Consider the following 25,232-nt stretch of genomic DNA (forward strand, 5'->3'; position numbering starts at 1 on the left):
TATACCTTCTGCTTCATAAACAGATCCAAAAAAATGTATAATGGTTCTTGCTCAGAGTCAAAAAAGTGAGAGTTCCTCCTATGTCTCATCCAAGCAATGACTCAGGGACTTGGTCTCCTTCCATTTTTGCTGTGCCGTAGTTGACACATGGCTTCCAAGTTCATTGCACCACGTATATCAAGGCATCCGAAAGGGAAGGAGAGTGGACAAGGGACCTGCTTCTTAAATTCTGCAGTGACCTCTGCTCCAATTCTACTGGGAGGCACATGGCTCCCCCAAAAGGCCTAGGGATGAGAAACATAATCTCTGAGCAGCCACTTCCATCTATGACTATGGAAGGGAAGCATGAATTTCGGTGGAAAGTCTATCAACACTTAAGTGAGGAAAGCAACGCTTATTTACCCTTCAGCAATAACTTTTCAAAGTAATCAAGCACCTCATTTTGAAGCATGGTCGAGGAATGAATTTTATGAGCAAATGAGGCTTAAAATAACATAAAAGCATAGTCCCTTTTAGCACCAACTCGTATTTGTCTAAATTTTTTTTGAAGGTTCCAAATTGATTTTATACTTCCCTACCTAAGTGAACAAAGCTTAACTTAATTTAAGCTTTTCTTGATGACTTAGGATCCCCATTATGAATGTCATGTATTATAATTCAGTGTGTTGTATACCGATGGCCTTCCAGTGGTGTGGAAATGTTTGTTCCTGCACTTACTGCCTCCAGAATTCCAGGCTGTTCTGCAAAATTTTCTCTTTCACTTTTCTGGCCTCTGAAGAATTTTTACAGTCATTGAGTCATCTCGATGTCTCTAATTTCTGTATTTTCCAATGCTTTCTATGTTTTCCTGCCATTTTTGTTTTCTACTAGTCCCTCCCCTCTGTAAGCTTTCTTTTTTCCTCTTTACCTCTTCAATCTTCTTTGCAATCCTTCCACTCAACTGTGTTGTGCCTCTTATGGTGGATAGAGCATGCTCACACTTGGGAGTAGGATTCAACATAGACTGTGCCTCTGTGACCTTGAGTGATTTAACCTTTATGACCTTTAGAAACTTTATGACCTTGAGTGATTTAACTTTGAACCTCTCTTTCCTCAAATATAAACCAAGCTTGTAATATAGACCTTATCGCTTTACTTTAGGTTAACTAAGATATTAATAATAATATAAAAAGGTTTTCTGTAAAAATTGGTAGCCATTATTATTGTCATTTTGTCATATATGAAACTTGGTTTTTATTGGCACCCTCAGTAGAAATAAAAACAACCCACAGGACTCCAGGGAGTTGGAACCCAAGATCCAAAGGAGGAAGAGTCAGAATATGAGAGACATTTCCATGGAGTGGATGGCTGAAGGCATGAATCAGGATCCTGAATGTCTCTAAGGAGTTATGGATCTACTAATGCGGTTGGGTATGATCTAAAGAAAAATCTAATATAAATGAATAAAGCCAAAAGAGGAGTATCAAGAAAAAAATATTGGGTGAAAATCTGCCCAGTTTCTAAAAAACAAAAACAAAAACAAAACCCTTTCTAAACCCTGAAGCTATCAATTCTATCTGCCTTCATTCACTCTCAGGCTTCTTAAAGGAGCTGGGACACCTGTCTCTTCTTGCTAGGAGGCAGCTTCCTTGCATTTTAGAGCCCCTCTCTGAATCTGGGTATAGCCGGTGGAGCGAAGGCAGTTGTATACTAGGCAGCCTACCCAAGAGGTTTCATTACACAGAGAGTAGGTACTTAATAATATGTGTTGAGAAAATGAAATGGGGAAAGAAGAAAAAGAAGGCTATTTTTCACTAATACAAAGTAAGTCACTCTGCAGCCCAGAGGATACATCATGTTTAGAAAATTTAAGCAGGTGGCAAAGTACCTCCCCAGTCTGTACATCATGGCCCATGTCCATCAGTGGTCAGCAAATGAGGAGACTGTGCTCGCATCGATAATCTGGTTCTTAGCCTCCTGCTTTATTTAGTTAGCTAATGGCTGCCTCACTGGTAGCTCATCACAATGGTGTTTACTGAGCTTGGCAAAGTAAAAAAATTATGATTTTGTTTACTCATGTATGTCCAGCTGGGGTGCTGAGTTGTTATCTAGGCTGCTGATGGTCATTCTTCTATTCTCAGAGCCCCTAAAGTAGGCAGTTCAATAAACAAACCATCAGCTTGGCCCAAAATGTCAACACTGACACAATCTGGTTATTTGCTACTTGGCAGTAGTCAGTGTCCAGAATCTCAGATAATGGCTCATTTGGGAACTTCCTTTACACTTACATAATAAAGTGAACAGAAATAAGGTTTCCGTGTAATCAGTTTAGTTTGTACTACTCAGTCTTCTATGAGAAGAATGAGTATTTGCACCAAATTGAATATTCTATTTTGGATGAGTTTGTCTCTTGGTCTATACCTGGGTATATCAAATGGAAATGGAAACTCAAACAGAAAGCCTGGGAAAGGCTATGGTTTTGGAATGGTCCCTTTACCTGCATGAACTAATTTAGTTACTTGTACAGCAAATAGTTCGTGAGCATCTTCTATATATTATATCCTAGGGATATTTTGGTGACCTGAACCAAACACAGACATGAACCCAGTTCTTAAGAACCTTGCCATTTTTGTGAGGAAGAGAGACACTGAATCAGTGATTGCAGATAGGATGAGAATAGGGAGAAACAGGATGCAAAGCTAGTCTCGGAGTTCAGGGAAGGTACTCTCAGGAAATGAGGCTTTGAATGAGCGGTGGAGTTACAAAAGTCATAGATGGAGAAAGCAGACAGGGAAGGGAAACTTTGAATGTTATTATCTCACAAAGTAACTCTGCAAAGTAGGTATTATTGTTCTGGTTTACAATTGAGGAAACTCAAGTTCCAGGGAAAGCATGTAAAAGGCCCTGAGGCCAAGTCTGATGAATAGTGCCTCTTGACACCACAAGGAGCTACGGAGTCAAATAAAGTCAGTGTGACTGGAGTGTAGAGAGCCATGAGGGGGTGTTTCATAAAGAAGGACTTGGCAAGGAATCAGAACTTGAAAGCATCTCATCCTCAGAGCAACACAGGGCCACTTTTAGGGATAATAAACAAAAGCATGTCCTAACTAGATGTGCATTTTAGAAAGGCCATTCTGCCTGGTATGAATGGATATGAGAGGACTGGTTATGAGGCATGGCAGTAACTGGGTGAAGACGGAAGGTTGAACCAAGGATGAGTCAGAGGGGAGCAATGCACAGACAGACAGAAATGAGAAAAAGGAGGTTGAGTTAGCAGGCTCAGTGAGTGACTGAACATGAGGAAAGAGGGGTAGCAAGTTCTTCAAGAGGGTTCTTTTTGTATCTGTAATAATTAAGCCATGATAGTAGTAATTGTTACTATTTACTGAGTGTCTATCATGGCCACTTTACAGATGAGACAACTGAGGCTGAGAATAGGGAAGTACCTACCAATAAATGACTGAACTGAGATATGAACCCAAGTCTGACTCCCATGACAGTGCTTTTTCCACTTTAACACTATCAATTTAATATTCTGTTCAGTTTAGTTTTCTTTCTCGTTTGGTTAACTGAAATCTTAGCTTTTTTCCTCCCATATAATTCGCTCTATTTAGAACTTCCCAGTTCTCATAATTCTCTTGCCTTTGTCCATTGATTTTCAGTTATCTTCCCAGATTTGGGCCATGCTGTGTTTATTTTAGTGCCCTTTCAAATGTAACAGAAGCCAGTTTTATGGAATTAAGCCTGTCTGGCAGCATGAAATACTACCTCCCTCTAATGAAAATGCATCTTTTTGTTTGTTTTAATGAGCACAGGGGGGTGTTATATCCAATCTCCAACTAGAAGAGGTAATTGCTGCATAAGAGTGACCTTTGCAAGAAATCACATCAGGGAGTTATTTGAAAGGCTGGAAGGTGAGCCAGTGTATAACATCAACCATTGTACTAACATTTCAGAGAAGAAATGGGCTCTAGAAACCAGCATGTCTCACTGACAACTCATCCACTCCCCCTTTGGACAGAGAAAAATCATCTACTGCTTGCCACAAAAGCAAAGCAGTGAGGCATTAAGAGAGTTCTTTATCTCTTGAGCACCTACTGTATGCCATGCATGCATTATGATCCCTCTCCCAATGACACTCATATTTTAGTGGTAGGGACAGACAATAAAGAAATCTTTTAAAATGTAAATCATTAGAGATTGTGGTATGAAGGAAATAAACAGCATCGTGACAGGTGATTAATTTGTGCCTCAGCTTCCCCATCTGATAAAATAAGGGAACTGCTAGAACCTGCCTCTTAAGGCTGTTTTTAGGATTAAGTTAGATGACGTCCATATTGTGCTTCAAACAGTGCCTGGCTCATTCGTGGAGCATTTTGTCAGTGTTATTAGTGGTTGATATCTTTTTTATAATAAGTGGCATAGGCCCGTTTCGATGAGGGCAGTCAGGGAGGGCCTCCTGGAGGAGAAGGCTTTTAATGTGAGACCCGAGAGATGAGAATGGTCCAAACACGTGAATAACTGGGGAAGCAAAAGCCAGAAACAAAAGAAGGAACACCTGGTCTCTCCCAGGGGCAGAAAGGAGATCAGTGGTGAAAGGGGCTGGAGAATGGAACATGGAATGAGTTGAGGGTCATGCAGCAGGCAACCAGGTAAAGAATTTGGATTTTATTCTTCAAGGAGGGTAGGGGAATGGCGTGCTTTATGCTTTAAAAAATCTCACTCTGCAGCTGTGCAGAGAATAAACTGCAAGGGCGAAGCTGGGAGACAAGGGAAAAGCATTGGTTGGTGGAGGCTCTGGTGGGAGGGTTGGAGGAGGAAAGTGAAGACCTGTGGGTGGCAGTGTATTCATTCCCCAGATCTGCCAGAACAAATTCCCACAAACTGGGTGTCTTAAAACAACAAAAATTTATTCTCTTATAGTTCTGGAGGCTAGAAGTCTGAAATCAAGGTTTTGGCAGGGCCCTGCTCGCTGTGTAAGTGCTAAGGGAGAATCCTACCTTGCATCTTCCAGTGTCTGGTGGTTGCCCGCAATCTCAGTGTTGCTTGGCCAGTACATACATCACTTTAATCTCTGCTTCCATCATCACACGGCACTCTCCCTGTGTTTCTCTGTGTCTGAATCTCGGTTTATAAGGACACCAGTGATTGGATTTAGGGCCCATGTTAATCCAGTACAACCTCATCTTGATTTACATCTTAATTATATCTGCAAAAGTCTTCTCCCAAATAAGGTCACATTCACAGGTGCTTGGGTTTAGGACTTCAACGTATCTTTTCAGGGAGGACACAATTCAACCCAGTCAGGAGAGTTCTGACTGGCCACACCTCTGGTAGCCCAACTTGTGAGGGAAGAGCAGCCCTCAGCCATGCCCAGAGGCATTCAGTGTCTTCCCTGTAACAGGGGGTTTCGATGCTCTACAGCTATTCCAAATCAGCAGGCAAGTGGTGCAGAGGCAGGCAGCCTTGCTGAGGGTAGAATGTTCCTTCTTCTTCATCTGTCTCCACTATACCACTTTCATTTGTAAATTCCATCTTAAGGGCACTATTAATTCACGATTCCCTTTTGGTGAGACCCCAGTGACTTTGAACAGTCTATGGACATAGGTGGGTTTTCTTAGGTGTTTAGGAGTGAGGAGACCTGGGGTTTATTCCATGTACTGCCCTTAGCATGTAAGCTTAGTAAATCACATAACCTCCTGAGTTTCAGCTTCTTCCTTTGTAAAAGGAGGGTACTGGCCTGGTCCAGGGGTTCTCATTAATATCACCTGAAGGACTTGTTAAAACACAGATTTCTGGGACCCACCTCAGAACATGGGATTCAATAGGTCTAGGGTGGAGCCCGAGAGTTTGCATTTCTAGCAAGTTCCTAGACTTTCTTGTGGCTGCTGGTCTGAGAACCATACTCTTAGACTTATTGGCAGAGATAATCTCTGAGATTTCTGCCAGTAATGCTATTCCATAATTCCATGAAACTGATTTCAATATATATAACTAGGTAAAGAGAATTTTCTATGAGAATAACTTTAATTATCAAAATCTGTTTACGTCTTTTCCAGCTTTATTGAGGTATAATTAATAATTAATATCGCATATATTTAAAGTGTATAATGTGATGACTTGATATACATAAACATTGTGAACTGATTACCACAATCAAGTTAATTAACATACTTACCACCTCACATTATTACTGGGTGTAGAACGCATCCACTATCTTAGCGAATTTCAAGTATACAATACTGTATTATTAACTGTAGTCACCAAGCTGTACATTAGATCCCCAAACCTTATTTATCTTACAAATCATGGTCTGTACCCTCTGACAAACATCTGCCCATTTCCCCCACCCCCGGTCCTGGCATCGACCATTCTACTCTCTCTTTCTATGAGTTTGACTTTTTTTTTTTTAGATTCCACATGTAAGTGAGATCATACAGTATTTTTCTTTTTCTTGCTGGCTTATTTCACTTAGCATAATGTCCTCGAGTCATCTAGCTTGTTATAAATTGCAGAATTTCCCTCTTTTTTATGGCTGAATATTATTTTATATATATATATATATTTAAACTTATATATATAATTTTTTCTTTATCCATTCACCCATCAATGGGCACTTAGATTGTTTCCATATCTTTTGTATTGTAGGAAATACTACAATTATCATGGGAGTTCAGATACCTCTCCAAAATACTGATTTCATTTCCTTCAGATAGATATTTAAAAGTAGGATTCCTGGATCATACGGTAAACCAAATTTAGAAAATCTGATTTAAATATAAAAATATGCCCCAACCATCACTCACCTTATCTTACTTTGGATTTACCTCTCCTAACTTAAAGGTGTTGATTAAATGGCTCCTCTTTCTCTCCATTCTCTGTACGTGCAGACCACCCATGCTCCTGTAGCCAGTGGGTCCTGCATGTACCAGACTCCTGCAGAAATCAACAGAATGTTGACTAAGAGTTTGACAGGATCACCTACCTTTGGGGTGATTTATTTGGTATGGAGGTGAGATATAACAGATGGAATTAGAAACCTGAAAACTAATGGCATAGATAAGCTCATGGAAAGATGCTCAACATCATTAGTCATTAGGAACATGAAAAATTAAAAGCGCAATGAGATACTTCCTTTCAACCAATAGAATGGTAATAATCAAATAGAGAGACAATAATAAGTGCTGACAAGGATGTAGAGAATTCGAAATCCTTATACATTGCAGGTGGGAGTGTAAAATGGTGTTGCCACTCTGGAAAGCAGTTTGACAATTTATTTGTATTAAACATAAAGTCGTTATATGATCCAATAATTCCACTCCTAGGTATCTACCCAAGAGAAATGAAAGCACATGTCCACATAAATATTTGTATGAGAATATTTTTTAAATAATGCCATTATTCATAGTAACCACAAAATGGAAAAAACTTACATTTCCATTAAAACTGGTGAATGGATAAACAAAATGGGGTGTATTCATACAATGGGATATTATAGCAATAAAAAGGAACGAAGTGCTGAGACATGCTACCACATAAATGAACCTCAGAATTATTATGCTAAATGAAAAGTCAGACACAAAAGACTGTATGATTCCATTCATGTGAAATGTCCAGAAAAGGCCAATCTGTAGAGACAAAAAGTATATTAGAGGTTGCCTAGGGCTGGGCATGAGAATAGAGAGTAGCTATAAATGGGCATGAGGTTTCCTTTCAAGATGATGGAAACGTTCCAAAATTAGATTGTGGTGGTGGTTACTCAACTCTGTAAATACACTGAAAATCATTGAATTTACATTTAAAATGGTTGAATTTTAGGGAATGTAAATTATATATCAATAAAGTTGTTAAAAATATATTGGAAAAATAGAATGCAATTAAACAAGTAAAAAGAAAATTAATGAGATTTCCTGGGCCTCTCTTTGAAGGTTACCTATCCTGAAAGTGGTTATGACATAGGCAGGAGATTCAAATACTGCGCTTTAGAAAATACCAACCTAGTTACCCAGACAGAAAAGATCAGGAACTGGTTACTAGTAGAATAGTGATATTTAAATACAACAAGCACATCTCTTTCATCCTCTTGATGTGCTGAACCCTGTGGAGAGTTCTCCATGCCTTATCATTCATCATTTATTGAAAAATATTTGTTGCATTCCTTCGCTGTGCTAGGCACTGTCCTTGGTGCTGAAGACACCATGTGAATAAAACAAAGCCTCTCCTTTCATAGAGCTTACATTCTGGTAAAGGGGGAAGACAATAAACATGTAAACACACAGCCATAATTAAAGTTAACTTAGGTAGTGATGCATGAGTTTAAAAAATAAATATGGATGATGGAGAGAGTGACAAAAATGGAAAAGAAGGGTGGTGTAGATTAAGGGGTCAGGGAAGGCCTAAGTGGTAGTCTGAAGGTAACACCTGAAAAATGTGAAGAAGCAGTCATGCAAAGATCAGGAGAAGAGTGGCCTGGGTGGGAGAATAACTAGTGTAAATCACATCACACAGCAGGCAGTGGAGAAATGGCAGTGTAATCATGCAGAGTTCTGTACAAGGTGATGCTGGAGAGAGAGAAAAGGATAGAAACAGCAGGTGTTGAGGACCATGGTGAAGAGTTTGATTCGGAGTCTTTAGTTTCTTATTCCCAGTGCAATAGGGAGCCACTGGGGGATTTTTGCAGGTGAGTGACATGATCTGATTTGTATATTAAAGGACACCCCAGGAGCTTGGTGGAGACAGGAGGGAGAGAATGAAGAAAGTAAAGAGTTTGCAGCAAGAACAAAAGAAAGGTGATGGTGGCTTAGATGAAGGTGGAGGCAGCAAGGATGTGATGGTGAAAAGTGATAGCATGTGGGATATATATAGTAGGATAGATCCAATAGGATTGTATGATTGGTAGGAGGTAGAAAAAGGGAGGTATCAAGAATGATCCTTGAATTTTGTCTTGAGCAGCTGGGTGGAAGGTGTGCCATTAATTGAGATGGCAAACCTTCCTTTTGAGATTGGCTTTACAATATTCAGATGACAGATGGAAGAACTGGGGCTCAGAAGAGCTAAATCACATGGCCTCGAATTATCCACCTAAGGGATGGAAGAAGCAGGTTCAAAGCCAGTGGCACCAAAGGCTGTGTTTTAAACACTGCCCCGTACTGCCTTCTGCCCATGGAGCACTTTTGTACTTATCAGCCATTAGATGGAAATCATGGAAGGTGGCATTGCATGGAGAGAGAAGGACTTCTTGGCAGTGAAGTCTGGTGCGTGGGCTCGTCGTTAAATAAGAGGGAGAGGAGCGGAGTGGCCGGATGGCTCAGTTCATTAGAGCGCGAGCTCTTAACAGCAGGGTTACTGGTTCGATTCCCACAGGGGCCAGTGAGCTGCGCCCTCCACAACTAGATTGAAGACAACGAGCTGTGGCCGAGCTGCTGGAGGGGTGGCCGGATGGCTCAGTTGGTTAGCCACATCCCATGTGGCTAGGTTCAATTCTCACATGGGATGGTGGGCTGCGCCCCCTGCAACTAAGATTGAAAACGGCGACTGGACTTGGAGCTGAGTTGTACCCTCCACAACTAGATTGAAGGACAATGACTTGGAACTGATGGGCCCTGGAGACACACACTGTTCCCCAATTAAAAAAAAAAAAAGAAAAAGAAAAAGAAAAAAAAAAGAAGGAGAGGAGCTACTTAGAAGAGTAACATTTTTTCTAGTGAATCATATTAAATGATCAGAATGGCTTATACCCAGTGTCAATGTGAACCAAGACTGACAGCTAATATAAGCTCAGTAATTACAAGAAAACATCATATTTGGAAAGTACAGAGATTTTTTAAACACCTGCAGCCATTTAATATATCTTATGTTTGCTCCAGACCAACAGGCAACTCCCAGAGCAAAACTGGTCTCATTACTGAACTAATGGACATTATGCTCTGAGGTACCTTTCCCTCTGCCAAATAAATCAGAATTTTGAAAAGTGAAGCCGGAGATTGCCATCCTGCAAATGTTTGCAAGGACATCACTGCATGTTTTAGGTGTCAAGTTTAATTTGACTTCGCCTGATCTGTTCTCTTAAGAAAGGCTCCGGAGGCATCAGCTGAGTTACAGGGAGAATTCCTTCTGCTCTTGCTCTGTGGGCTGTGACAGAAATAAGACTTTGAGTCCCCAAGCGTGTTTTCTCAAGCAGGGATTGCTCCTGTCACCACAGCCCAAAGGAATAAGTTGTGATGAAAGTTGTCATGCTCCCCTATTCCCTGATTTTGGGGTGTTTTTTGGGGGGATGGTGGAAGAAGAGACTCATTCACGCCTTTTAGAACATTCTGAAATATTTATGAGCCCCCACTAAGTTGCAGACACCATCCTAGGTACTGGGATAATGACAATTGCTTACACACTATCATAAAACAAAAGTGACAACAAAAATAAAATTGTAAGCTCCGTGTGTATGCTCCCTTTAGAGAACCAGCCCCCCTGCCTCCCACAGGCTCCTGTGTCTCATGCTCTTAGGGTCTGGCCTGCAGCTCTGAGCATCAGCGGCCTGGAGAATGAGTAACTCCTGGAGAATGAGTAACTCCTATGTGTGCTGTAGATTTTCCTGGGCATTATTCACCTCACAATAGCTCTTAATGACCTTGGCATCAAGCTCTTACTGGGGATTAATAACTGGCTGGGCTTAATGGCCCTTACTGTGTCCTGGGCCATTTTCCCAGCCAGCCATTAATTCCAAGCAGTGCCCTAGGCTCTGGCCATTATGGCTCCCTGAGCCGAGTGGCTGCCCTGAAGCAAATGGCCGAAGCTTCTTTCTCTGCAGACAGAGGCTTCCACGGTGCACTCCCCCCTTCTTCTCTCCATACATGGCATTAGTACAAAGGGCTGGGGTCTGCAGGAAAGTTATTGGTTAAGGCACCACATTATTTCTTCTTTCTCTGTCTCAGGAGGAAGGCTTTCTCAGAGGACAGAGAAGGCAGGAGGTTGGGTTTCATTCACTCATGTATTGATTCATCTATCTATTTAGTATTAACTGAGTGCTTTTTATGAGTGCAGAAGCAAGAAAGATTACCGAGATTGGAGTGATCTAATATGGGTGCCCATGTTTCCTACCAAAGGATGAAACATCTCACCAAATGGAGCTTTAAGGAAAATGTCCCCAGGAATCAAGAAAGCTGAATACTGTGAGGAAGAAGCTAGAGAGGTCTTTGTGGCAGTGAGTTCACCGGCAGCCGCCTCCCCTCTTGTGTCCTCTTAGGAGTTTTATCTCCCAGGCCGCCTAGCGGGAAAGTTCATCTTCCCGTACTTCACTGAGTGATTCAACCCAGCAGCTGATTGCTCAAGGGAGGAACACGTACATGCTGCAAGGAATCTCAACTCACCAAGGCATGAGTATTTCCACCCATATCGTTAAAATACTGAGGATTATAATTGCATGTGATGAGAAAGATTGTGGCTTTCTCAGAGGCCTGTCACACATCCCAAGAAACGGTCACAGTTTGTGTAATTTGTAATCATTCTGCCTCCCAAGACATCATTAGTCCCTCCAAATGCAGACACCAGACTTCATTTCCTCCTTTGGAAGTGATTCAGCTTTTGGTACATGCTCTTGTCAGCTGCGGGAAATGTCACATTCTGTTTAAAACAGCTATTGTTATTTTATTGGCACCACTTACCAAAAGACACTTAAGGCATAATTCAGGCTTCAGTCTTTTTTGCATTGTTTGGTGCATCTGCACAACTCAAAGAGTGGGCGTTGGTGCCTGAGGTAATGAATACCTCGAAGCTAAGGCAGATGGGCAGGCATCGTGAGGGAGGGCTTTCTGGAACTGGGGAGACCTCAGTGTGTTCTAGTGGTACCCAGTATTACAGAGGGTCAGTATGGCACTGTCAGGAGCCTTGGCCTTCCTTGAAAGGCTCTTCAGCTGGACTGACACGGGCACAGGAGAAAGAGACACAAGGCCTTGGAATCTCCGGAAGGTGACACATGTTTCACCTATCAACCAGCCTGTGCTCTGAGAATTGCAGCAGAATAATTAATTACGGGGGAAAGAGATGCTGGGACCTTTCTTCAGAATGTTTTCCCCAGTAACACTGACCGCAATGTCTTGAAATTATAAATCAAACTGGAAAATTCAGGATGGTACTATTAGGTGAGTTGGTTGAGAAAAAGCAGGTTCCCGTGGACTTAGGGTGCAGTGGAATGAAATCTTACAAAGTGGCCATATTAAGCAAGTGTACTGAGTTACAAGTACCTCAGGGGTGTATTAAGTGCTGGAGAAATGTCCTTTAAATGAGTGACCGAATGAATGTCATCTGGCCACAAATATCTAGCTGGTACTCTCGTTGTTTTACAAGTGAGAAGATTAAGTACCTGATTTGTGATAAAGTTTTCTGTAGACCCTGGGTCGCCTGACCCTAATCATCGTTGAGTAACATGCTATTTGCAGATACCCCTGTCATCTTTGTAGGAACTTTCCAGTGGGCTTCTCCATAAGTAGAGATTTCTCATGGAGCAACTGTATAAACTGTGGGGAGTTCTGTTTTTCCATTCCATTTGCCTTCTTACTACCCAGCATAGTTCCTGTCACCTAAGAATAATTAGATGTTAAATGAATGATGAAAGTGTGCAATGGAAGGATCTCCGTTTCATAAGCCCATGTACAATTATCAACCCAAAGGGATCAGTACTGATTTGGTGAGTACCGACAACGTGCTCTGACTCATAATCCCAATGGCCGCTCTCATTTATTGAAAGATCACCATGCCAGGTCCTAGGGTAAGGATTTGGTTCAACCCCCTGCAGTTGCTATTCTGGCAGGTCAAATAGTGGCAATTTCAATTGGCTCCATCTAAAACTGTGTGTAGTTTAGTTTTACCAAGGTAGAATGGGCATTACTTATCAGTTAAATATGAGACAACTGAGACTTGGGGAGGTTAGTGGCTTGCCACAGTCCCATGACTAAATACATGGTGGAGACAAGGCTGGACCCATCCTGTGAGCCATCCCCACCCCTTGGCCATTGTGCAGTGAGGGAAGATGACAGAGCGATGGCTCAGGAAACTCCCAGAGTAAATATAAAACTGAATATATGCGGCATTAAATTGAATCTGATTTCCTGAGACTGGGTAGGGAGCCCGTGTGTCCTGTTCAAAGTTAAACAGGGAAAGAGGGCAGAGGCTCTGGGGAAAATCTAACAATGCAACTCTCCTTCATAACATTCTTGATTGTCATTTTCTTGTGCACTTGCTGGCCTTGCCCTCAGGCCCTAATTGCATTATCGTCAAACAGCAACTCAGAGATGTTCCTCATTATACATGAACAGGGGAGTGCTTAATTTGTTAGCACGAAGGTGTTCAGAAAGCAAATCATTGGTTCAGGGTGCTGAAATGAGCGCTTTCATAGCAGTTATCCCTGGTGGGCAATACAAGGCCAGGGCTTCTACAGGGCACGTGTGTGATCACTGGATGAAGTCTATGGCTCTGAGCGCGAAGGTTTCTTTACATTTTAAATGATGGACTAACTCAATCTCTCTCCCTTTCCCCTTAAAATGGGAAAAGCTGCCTGATTGCCATTTCAAAAGTATAGCATCTGAAGGGTTACAGTTTGCGTGTCTTTTCCCATGTGGTTCTTAGATTACGTTTATTTAGGAGAATCCTATTTGTATAGCATCCAAGAATACTGATAAATGCTCAACTTTCAATATGGTGAATTAAGAGCATGAAAGCTAGCGTCACAGCAATTTGTAGTGTCGTCTTTTCTCCTACTGGGGGTTGACTTTGGATTCAGAAAGGCCTGGGCTTGGAAGCATGACTTCATTATTTGCTAGTTCTGCATCCTTGGGCATTTCTTAATACCTCTAAGCCTGAGTATCCCTGTCTGTAAAATGGAGGTAACAGAAACCTTGCTGGATTGAGTGATGATTTGGTTATTTACCATCAGCAAAGCCCAGAGCCAGTATTTGACAGGTCAAGGCTAGCTCTCTTTCCCTCTTGTGCAATGCTCCCTGTCACCAATTTGGAAGAGAATGTTGATAAGGTAACCGCAGAAGGAATATAATCTGGCATAGGAAGGAGGAAACGGGAGATGTGCAGCCTTCTGAAGCAGGGAAGTGACCGGCTGGTGCCAAGGGACGGTTGCCGCTGACGGCGTCCTTCTCCCCCTGCCTTTCAGCCCCTGAGAATGCACTGCAGGGACTGTGCCCTGGTGACGAGCTCCGGTCACCTGCTGCGCAGCCAGCAAGGCCCCCAGATTGACCAGACCGAGTGCGTCATCCGCATGAACGACGCCCCCACGCGTGGCTACGGGCGCGACGTGGGCAATCGCACCAGCCTGAGGGTCATCGCACATTCCAGCATTCAGAGGATCCTCCGCAACCGCCACGACCTGCTCAACGTGAGCCAGGGCACCGTGTTCATCTTCTGGGGCCCCAGCAGCTACATGCGGCGTGACGGCAAGGGCCAGGTGTACAACAACCTGCAGCTCCTGAGCCAGGTGCTGCCGCGGCTCAAGGCCTTCATGATCACGCGCCACAAGATGCTGCAGTTCGATGAGCTCTTCAAGCAGGAGACTGGCAAAGACAGGTACAGAGACGCGGGGTGGCAGGGGCACAGGGGCGGGTGACGTCATGTCCCGGCTGGCTGAGTCACCAAAAGCCAAGCTTTTGCCAAGGGGGTTTTGTTTTGGCCCCACTACTCATGCCATTGACAGAGCTCATCTGTCATACCTCCTGGAAACTGGGCTGCTCAAGCGGAACATATAAGGCAGAGTGAAATGCAGCACTGAAACAACTATATGGATAATTCAGGGCCAGGTCCCTAGTTGGGAGGAAGAGGCTCCACAGCTGCTGGCTTCCACTGGTAATAAGGGAAAGGTAATAACTGTATTACATTTTATGTCACTTGTGTGAGCACTAACCAAAAATACATACGTGAGTTCATCTCTCCCTTTCAAAGGCAAACATCTATTCGGCCAACTGATATTTACTGAGTACCTACTACTTCACTGTGCCAGGCACCAGGGATACAGTCAGAAACCAGACAGATTGAGAATATAAAGCTTACCGGGTGGGCGAACATTCGCCAAGTAGTGGCCCCAGTGTGCTGAGCATCAAGCGAGGGGAAGAAAGTGGTGCCATGACATGCAGGATGGGAAACCTGCCATAGTCTAGCGCAAGTTTGCCAAACTTCATTACAAGTCAGTAATGCGACACGAAACCAACATGGTGGGTCATTGCAAGATTGTTTGTTTGTTTGTTTTAATGTAATGGATGGAATGGAATAGAATGGAACTGAATGGAATAGAACAGAGAATATCAGTATTCATTCCCCATAGTATGGCTAAGTATCGTCTCACGAAATAATATTTGTTTTGGAGATGTATATATGGTTCTTTCTGAGGTGCTGAAAATGTTCTGGAATTAGACAGTGTTGATGATTGTACAACCCTGTGAGTATAGTAAAAACCAGTGAATTATACACTTGAGAAAATGCAATGAAAGCCACACACACACACACACACACACACACACGTACACACAAATAATGCACATGTGTATGTATGCTCAACCATGATGTAAAATGTATTTCTCAGTAGAGGGTGAAATACTTTGAAAAGCACTGGTCTAGTTGATGAGGGAATGAGGGAAAGGCTTTCTCAAAAATGTGTGTTTAATCTGAGACCTAAGCCAATGAGTATTTATTCAGGTTCAAAAGAACGTGGGAAGGGGAGAGAGAAACTTCCTTATGGGTACAAGGGATCAAAGGTGGGAGAATGTGCAGTGGGTTGGAGAAAGGTCACCCATGGCTGCAGTTAGGAGGGTGGAGGGGAGTGGCCTAAGATGAAGCAGAGATGCAGGCTCATGAATTGGCCGAATATAGATATCAAAAGGGGCAGTGCAGTGTGATCCAAATACACAGCTCTAGGTTGGAATTCTGACCCTTTCCCTCACTAGTTGTGTGGCCTTGGACATGTTATCTAACCTTTCCGTGACGTCACACGAAAAGGCCTAGTGACCAGGCTTCATAGGACTGATCTAATAATTAAATTTCCTTGTTTCCTTAATTCTAAAATGTGTACTTTTATAGTTAATATACATTTAATGATGTAATTTACCTCCTTCCCTTAAAACAACTGTCGGTGGGTCGATTTCTTATCTAAAAACTAAAGAGATATGATAATTAAAATAAAGAACACAAAGCACTAAATCCATTGTTTGGCAAGTTTAAGCAGCTCATTATTGGAGAATGCAGTCTTAAAGAAACGATCAAAGCCCAGTGTCTCCAAATTCTTTGCTTGCAAGAGCTTTTTTTTAAAAAAAAAATCCTGGAAACCTTATGGTCCAGGCAAAAGTGGACATGGCATCTGGTAAAGAGAGGAAAGGGGGAGCTGGCTGTTGTGGCATCCTTCCCTGGAGGCCCAGGGGACCCCATGGTCAGTCCAGCCAGCAGATCACACAGGGGATCCTGGTCTTCATCACAAGCTGCCACAAAATCCAGTCATTTATTGCCTTTTAAAACCCACAAATAAGAGAGACTGTCACTCATTTGAATGAGTTATTTAACCAAGAGAGCCTTTTATAAGAGAAGAAGAATAAGGGAGTTATTTACAGTTTCATCTTTGACTGGTTAGAAAACTCAAAATAAGTAGAAACACTCTCTTTAATAGAAAATACTTCTCTCTTTTTAGTTAAATGGTTGTTTGCTAAATTTTTAAGTGTTCCTGAAACACTGGTGCAGTGTTAGCTATTTAGAATAATTACCCATTCCCCTGGATCGTCTTAAGAAATTATTTTAAGTTGGAAGCTTGGAGACTAGTCGTTCCACCCTTTGTTCACTGAGAACTTTAGGAAACAATCTCACATCAAGACATATCCCACTCACTAAATTCATTAAATTCTGACCAGTGGATACCCTTTGTTTAATAGGTCTGTCCCTTTGGTGAGCCCAGCTGATAAGGAGGGAACCAAATCTTTGTGGATTGGCTACTGGGCCTCTCATGTGCAGACATCCATCTATGAGTGTCCCTATACAGGGGAATCACACTTGTGGATTTGTAGAGTGCCAGAGTACATTGTCACTTCCAGAGTCTTTGTGCCTCTTACCTCTAGAAAACTACTTTAAAGAAGCTAATATTGTATTGACTCAATATTGTCAAGTGTCCATATTCATAACCTGCAACCCACTCCAAGCTAAAAGAACCAAGTAGAAACAGCTCTTCTTTAGGATCCAGCAGTATTTCCTCTATGTGTGCTTTTCTCAAAACCCAACTAAAATGTAGCATGCATCGGAGATACACAAAGGGTGGAATATCTAATTTTGTACATTTCATGATCAGGACATTCATTTCAGACTACTATTTTGAAGAAATAGGATAATTCAATAGGTTCTGATTTATAGAAGTTTCACCCTGCTTAAAAGTGGAGGGGGAAAAAATGGCTCAGGAACAATCTGCAATTAAGAAGCGTGACAAATGACATAGATGGCCAAGTGGTGTTCTTTGACATTAGAAAGTAACTGTACTTGAAAATAACTTTATAATTGAATAAGGGTACATTAGGAAAATATGATTCAGAACCAATATTATAGTAATCAGATAAAAGAAGCATAAATGAAATAACTGCAGGAAGAATATTTCCATAGAGATTATAAATGAGATTCTGGTGGAGCAGAAAGGCCTTTAATTGTAATTTAGTGTGCACTATAGAATTATCAGCTCAGTGTGTTACTTCATCATATAAAAGAATATCTGATAATTTTCCCTAATAAGCACATGACAGCTCTTCATATTCCTTTATTATAGTTGATTAAGTATAAAAACAGTGGATATGCCTTTGTTGGAAAAAGAATTCAAAATCTTTTTAAGAAAGACAGCACAAAGCAGTTGCATGTCTATAGCATATGATGTCAAAAGGCTATTATTTAGAAAGTCGGGGGAATTTTAAGTGGCACTTAAAGAACTCTTCACTTTAGTTTCTTTAGTCCTCCGCTTTGTGTTCTCATTTTTACCCATGAAACCTTTTTTCTGTAGCGCCACATCCTTCTGTATTTCAGGCTATGGCATGTGATCTCTCCTACATCACACACAAAAAAGCCAAAATCATGGGGGAGTTTCTGCTACTGGGAAAAGTCCTCTTGGTGTTTTTCTTGGAGTGTTCCAACCAGGCAACTCTAAAAGCATAGGGAGGGACACAGGTGTGGTTCCCAGGTCAGGAACCTGAGGATGTAAGTGAGCTGTCATTCGCTTCCTGGGCTCTACATACAACCAATACCCAATTATTCACTCACTCTGTTTAAAGTCTGGAACTGGCCATTGCTTTGTCACAGTCACATAGGTAAAGACAGACTCTAATTTGAGGCAAGGCACTTCTTTCCCTTCCCCTTCCCCATTCAGTCATTTCTGCTCCATCCCACCTCCTGCATTTCCAAAGTTCTTATGAATATGTAGCCCCCGTGAGAGGAAAAGGAGGTGGTTACTACCTATATAGGCTGGAGGTTCCAGAGGTTTGTAATTACTTCCCTGACTACTGAGGATGGCTCCTACACAAGAGCCAGTAGCAGAGTGTTGAAAGGATGTCAGACTCTTTGTGGGTCCTAAAAAGCCCTGAGAGGAATGGCTGAATTATTGACTTCATTTGCTCCAACCTAGCAACCAAGAGAGGAAGAAGGGGTCTTCATGTATCAGCACCCCAGACTAGACACTCTCTATGGTGTTCTCTCGTTTAGTTCTCAAAGAAGCCCAGGAAGATGGAGCTTCCCAAGCCTACTTTATAGGTAAGAAATCAAGGCTCAAAGACCAGTTAAAAACCTGCCTCACGTCATTCAGCTGGTTAGTGATAGAAACTGTTAAGATACAAACCCATGGTATTCCCATCTTTAGGAACTTTTATATGTACTTTCTGAGCTATTACTGGGTCAGGATACAATGGAATGGAAAACAAAAATGAGTAAAACTATGAACTCAAGAATGACTAAATCACTTATTCCTCTCAGGTTCTTGACAAAACAAAGGGCTTCTTAAAATGCCTTTATTGTTGTTGTTGTTGTTCCTTATGTGAAATGGAAATAGTGCAAACTGCTTAACAAAAATGCTTCCTTCTCAAAGAAGGGTGCTACACAGTGCAAGCAGGGTAGCTTTTCTGCAGTCCTGTCATTCACATCACATATGGTGCCATGTCTGGGCAGAGTCAGATGGTCTGACCTTGGGGATAGGTGTTTGAAACTGGCTAATGAGGCATCTGGAAGCACTGGGGGAGAAAAAAACAAAACAAAACAAAAAAAAAAAAAAAAAGTAAAAGCACTTTACCCCAAAGAATTGAATTGATATCCACAGCAGCATAGCTTGGTAGACAGTCATTCTCACAGAGTCAAGTTAGACCTTAATGATGTATCTCCACAGTTCTCCCCAGGCTTGTCATGTGGTTGGAGCTTAACACTGATGTTTGAATGGGCACACTTATAAATGTTGGCATGCACAGATTCAGTCTTTAAATTTTGTCGATTTTTGGTCTTCTAATAAAATTTTTCAGAGGGCTCTAAATGTTCTGAGGTAAAATAAAGCCAATGCTCATTTAAAATCAGCATTCCTGTGGTCCTTTTCCTGTGGTCATTAGCCCCTTCTCAAATGAATGTAAGCAGGTCTTCAAATCACATCATTTTGTTCAACATCACCTTTTTATAATGTTGAGGAGGAAAAAACATTGATTCCCAGCTGGGACTACTGTCTGTTGGAGTTTGCACATTCTCCCCGTGTCTGCGTGGGTTTTCTCCAGGTACCCCAGTTTCCTCCCACATCCCAAAAATGTGCACCTGAGGTGAATTGGTGTGTCTCGATGGTCCCAGTCTCAGTACGTGTGAGTGTCCCTGCAATAGAAGGACGTGCTGTCCAGGGTTCGTCCTGCCTTGTGCCCTGAGCTGCCAGGATAGGCTCCGGCCACTTGTTATTCTGAACTGGACTAAATGGGTTAGAAAATAATCTTACTTTTTATTAATCTTTCTTAAATGTATGTATAGCTCACATTTATTTTAATGTTTAATATTAGAAATGTTTTGGGTCTTTATTTAAAAGTTTGGTGATATTTTTATTACCAGAAGTATGCCTCAGGGACTTAACTCTTGTTTATATTAATTAGCCTATGGTAAAATTGGTTTTGTTATATATAAGCCGTTTTGCTTGAAGTGGCAGTTTCCAAGAACCTATCAACAACGTTAAGTGAGGACTTACTATACTCCTGAGGCAAGACATTCAATCAAGATGTTGGTTTTAGTTTAGTGGAAGGCAAGCTTTCAGCCTAAGATCATTTGATCGATGATGGTTCAACTGATACATAGTCAGACACATCTGTGTTTATTCATATTTAATAAGCTCTTTAGTATCCACCTTGCTTGGGGGACAAGGAATACTTCTAGTTAGTGAAGTATTCTGGTTAATAAGGAGTTGACCCAAGGAGATTATCATCTTACAAGAAATTGAGTTGTGGTAATATGCACTTAAACACTGAACATTGATCATCATTTTTGATGATGTAGAAGTCCCTTGAGCATCCTTTAGTGTCACAGATCCATCATGGTGGCGCATCAACATCATTTGTCATTGTACCATGCAATACGGTGGTGCTATTGGTAAGAGATATCTATCTGGTGAAGTTCCATCTATTTACCAAATGGGGGTGAGGGGAGGGGTTACAATCAGCCTTGCTCCAGAAAGCATTTATGATGGTAGTGGTATAATGATTTATTTTACTCGCTTGCAGACTTAATTATTGTTCCTTCCAGGAAGATCTCCAATACTTGGCTCAGCACTGGCTGGTTCACGATGACGATTGCGCTGGAGCTCTGTGACAGGATCGATGTTTATGGCATGGTACCCCCAGACTTCTGCAGGTACGATTTATTCTACAAATGTAATTCATCAGTAGTGTTGTGCAGGGTTTATAAATATCTGATTCCAAATATCAACCACAAAACACGTCTGTCTTCTTGAAGCAATTAATTAACATGTCCCAAGTTCTGGTTCTGGAAACAACAAACAGTATTTAATTATGTGCTATAAAATATTGAAAATTTTGTCTGTACTGCTGGAGAAGTAATCCATCTTGTGGGCTTTATTTATCCTCTGAATATTTATCAACCAAAAGTAATGCAATAATTGGCATAATATTAATGATGAACAAGCATTAAGAAATATTAGTTTTATTCTCATTTGAAAGGAGTGTGGTAATTTTTAATGTATTAAAGAGGGTAATTTCTTTGACTGTAATGCCTGTTTGCAAAAATTAAAATATTCCTTTGAGGCTCTTTCTCCCACCACATCAGCAGCCTCGGTTTTTGCTTCTAAGGCCAAAACACGAGCATAATTATTTTGATGTATCTCTTTAAAGGGAAGATACACATCTCCATTGCTACTTTAAGTCACCTCCTAGCATGTGCCCCGGCAGAGTTTCGTGTGAACTCACAAATGTACTGATTTGGGAAGCCCGACTGAAAACTCACCTGTAATTTAAAGTCATGATACCTATAAATTCAGAGAGTGCCTTATGTTCAGGAATGCCTGCTGGCCCACACATGGCTTCAGTCCTGGCCTTCAAATGGTAAAACCTGGGGTGGAGGGGTATTTTAAACTTGCTCATTAAAATTTATGCTTGCAGGCGGCTAGATGGCTCAGTTGGTTAGAGCGCGAGCTCTGAACAGCAGGGTTGCTGGTTCGATTCCCACATGGGCCAGTGAGCTGCACCCTCCACAACTAGATTGAAGACAATGAGCTGCTGGAGGGGCGGCCAGATGGCTCAGTTGGTTAGAGCGAGCTCTCAACAACAAGGCTGCAGGTTCAATTCCCGCATGGGATGGTGGGCTGCGCCCCCTGCAACTAAAAACGGTGACTGGACTTGGAGCTGAGCTGCGCCCTTCACAACTAGATTGAAGGACAACGACTTGAGCCTGATGGTCCCTGGAGAAACACACTATTCCCCAACATTCCCCAATAAAAATTAAAAACAAAATAATTTATGCTTGCTCCATGTGTTTTAAACCGAACAATTTCTCAAAGGCCATTGGGTCTTTAGGCAAAATCTACAACTTTGAGTTTTGAAGTGGGGATGAGAAAAGATTAATCATGCTGTTACCACTTGACCACTTTTCTCCCGCCCGTTTAAACCCAAAGGCCCAACACGGTAGCAGTAATAGTTTATATGTAAGAGTCAAGTCACAGAGGAGAAGGAAAGGTGTGGACAAAGCAAGCCTTTTATATATGCCTGGACTACTTGTCCCCAGGGGTGACATAACATAGTAAGGAAGGATGTCGAGTCTGGAGCCGGACTGCCCAGCTTCAAAGCCCAGCCTGCCCACTTACTAACCTAGCATGACCTGAACTTGCTGCTCACGCTCTGTGTGTCTCAGCATCGTCAACAATAGAAGTGATGATAATAATAGACTCTGCCTCATAGAGTTGTGGGTGGATTAAATAAGTTAATACATGTAAAGTGCTTGGAACAGGGCCTCGTACATGTCAAGAGTTAGCTTGGATTCTCACCCAGTTCCTCATCACTTAATTCACTGGCCTTGTTTCCCTGTTTAACAATCTGTGTGCAAAAAGTAAGTAGGTATAAGAAAGCAAACTGCCTCCTAAAACCAACAGGCTAACAAAAGCAGTGGGAGTGGCACTTAGGGGCATACAAAGTGCTGTCAAAGTCGATGGTTATATGGCAGATATAATTATGTAATATTGCCATTAGGATGCCAGAGAGAAAGCACATGAATAAATTGAAATGTTAATGACTTAGAGTGTTCAAGGAAATATTCCATTTATTATGGAAAATAAATGAAAGGCAAGTTAACTTCTCATTTCTCTTACTCAGAAATAGTTCATCAAGACGTCTTATATGTAGGATGGAAACAATTTATTGAATGACACTAACAAGTAAGTTAAGAGACTGTCAATGCACCATACAAACATGTTGCCACTGGTTCTGGGTTTCTGTTCCTCAGCCACCAACTAAAAGGTTTGATAGTTGTTCTCACAAGATACTTTCAGCAAGAACTCTTCAAAGGGATCCCTATGCCCAGCGTCCTATCAGAGAAAGTGGAGAATTGTGCTGGGTGTCATTTGGAGAAGATGCTTAGGCTAGAAAGAGCATTCTGCAAAATCGTGATGCCTGTTTATGAAGGGTGAGACGGGAAGAACCAGGAGCAGCACAGACTGAAGCTCAATTTCCTTTAATATTTATTCCAGGACATGTTGGCTGAACCATCAGGCACCCAGTTCCTAACTGGGTGACCTTGAGCCTTGTTTTCTTCATCTGCAAAATGGGGGTAAGAAAATAAAAGCAAGCAAGTCATGGTGAGGGTTACATGAAATCATGGATGTAGAGCATCTAATACAGTGACCAACACACAATTAGTGCTCAGAAAAGATCATTATTATTGCTAATACATTGATAGTATACTGTAAGATATATGAAATTATTATTATTATTATCATTATTCAAAGTACTTGAGATTTGTCCTGAAAGGTACCAAGAATTTGGTACAGAATATGACACAGCTTTGTGTCCTTCAGGCTCACAATAAGCCTTACCCACACCAAAAAAAAAAAAAAAAAAATGAACACAGCAAAGCCTCTTAGAGTCAAATAACTCTTGCACACAGTATCTGCCACCAAATAGTGAAAAAGCAACTTGTAAGCCACTAGTCTGACCATTCCCACCTCCACTTATTTTGTTTTGAGTTTTTGTTTTGTTTTTTGCCTGCTTCTCCCAGCTGCTCAAGCCGACTGTCCTCCAGCAACAGAGGAGCAGGCAGGGACACCCAGGGCTCAAGTGCTGGGGGGCCATGTCTTCTCTAAGTAAGCAGAGCTGGAGGTCCCTAGGTCCCCGGGAGGCGTGCTCTGATTGTGGGAAGCAGGAGAAGAGGGGACTCTCTGCCCAGGGTAGGCAATCCTGACACCCAAATGAGCCAGTCAGGCAGCCTGACCGCCCAGCACTCCCTCCTTTGTCTTTATTTGGAAGAAGCTGAGAACTGTAAGGGGCCAAACAGGGTACATGTGTCATGAGTTCTTGGACTTAAGGAAGTAAGATAGCAACAGGGCCAAAAGTGGTACAGGAAGCTTTTGTGAGGTTGCAGAGCTCAATCTGGTTGAGCCTTCCAGAATGTAAACTCCCCAAGGACAGAGATTTTTATGTGTTTGGTACACTGTGGGAGCCCTCGTGCAAGGACAGTAGATATTTCCATGCTGGCCTCTAGCAGATGCTCCATAAATATCAAGTGAATGAATGGCCCTGTCATCTACTCTCTCTTTAGTGCTGTGGTAAGAGGGGGTTGCTGTGGGTGAAGAGAACCGTTTCTGCCTCTCAGAAGCTGTTGACCTTGAGAAAGTTATTTGACCTCACTGAGCCTTAGTGACTTTGGGTAAATTACTTAATGACCGTCTCAGCAGCCTGAGCTTCCATATCTGTAAGATGGTGACAACAGTCCTTACCTCTAGGGTTTAGATGATAGTTCTACCAAGTAATGGATGAGGAGTGCCTGGCACAGCTCTGGTGTAAGTGAAGCATGCATAAGTCTACCAGGTGAAGGGACTCACAAATCTGCAAGTGTGGATACCCATTAGCACATTTTAAGGAGATGTCCAGAGAGCATTAAGGAATGGTGCTCAGTGGTGAGGAGGCCTGGTTGCTGGAAAGGGAAGGACATGCATGGCCTCCTATGTGAACTGGATCCCATTTCTCTTCACTGTGGAGAACTGGCTTTATGTGGCCTCCGGCTGCTTGCAGGATATCCCATGAGGCGGCTCACAGTGGAGCGACCCTCTCCGTGGCTTCCTTCAGGTGCCCAGTTTCTCACGGGAATGAAGAGATAGTCACATGGCAATACTTCTACAAACAAAAAGAGCGCCAACTGTGCCTTTTTGGTAAATGAACCATTTTGGAACTTCAGCACGATTCGTACCCTCAAAAGAAGTCATTTACTAAATTAATCAGAGAGTCATTCATTCAAGTAGTTTTGTGTTGGGCTTGAATGAATCAAAGAAAAATGAGACGGGGTCTTTGCCTTCAGTCACCTGAGTGTCACAAATCTGACTCTGTCACTTAAACCCCTAAGTTGCTTCCCAAAGCTTTTAAGCAGTGTGAACTCACCCTCGCGCAGCACACAAGCCCTTCAGGACCCATCTTCTGCTCACACAGACTTATTTTAGCCACACTGAGAACCTTACAAAGGATCTCACCCTGCTGATACCAGCCCCTTTGCCTTCAGCTGGGAATGACCATCCCTTCCTTGTT

The 25,232-nt window shown here is 42.1% G+C and overlaps 1 protein-coding gene across 2 annotated transcripts in view; it reads left to right on the forward strand.

Annotated features, from left to right (window-relative positions):
- The window catches only part of ST6GALNAC5 (ST6 N-acetylgalactosaminide alpha-2,6-sialyltransferase 5), a 152,711-nt gene that overhangs the window by 119,408 nt on the left and 8,071 nt on the right, over positions 1 to 25,232 (forward strand). Inside the window, exons 3-4 of one of the 2 annotated variants that reach the window (XM_033113248.1) lie at positions 14,135 to 14,544; positions 20,734 to 20,841. In XM_033113248.1, coding sequence (XP_032969139.1) covers positions 14,135 to 14,544; positions 20,734 to 20,841 — 518 coding nt within the window. The remainder of the gene's footprint in view (positions 1 to 14,134; positions 14,545 to 20,733; positions 20,842 to 25,232) is intronic. The other variant, XM_033113249.1, reaches the window with a different exon arrangement.

The sequence above is a fragment of the Rhinolophus ferrumequinum genome, chromosome 9, assembly GCF_004115265.2.
Source record: "Rhinolophus ferrumequinum isolate MPI-CBG mRhiFer1 chromosome 9, mRhiFer1_v1.p, whole genome shotgun sequence".
NCBI lineage: Eukaryota > Metazoa > Chordata > Mammalia > Chiroptera > Rhinolophidae > Rhinolophus > Rhinolophus ferrumequinum.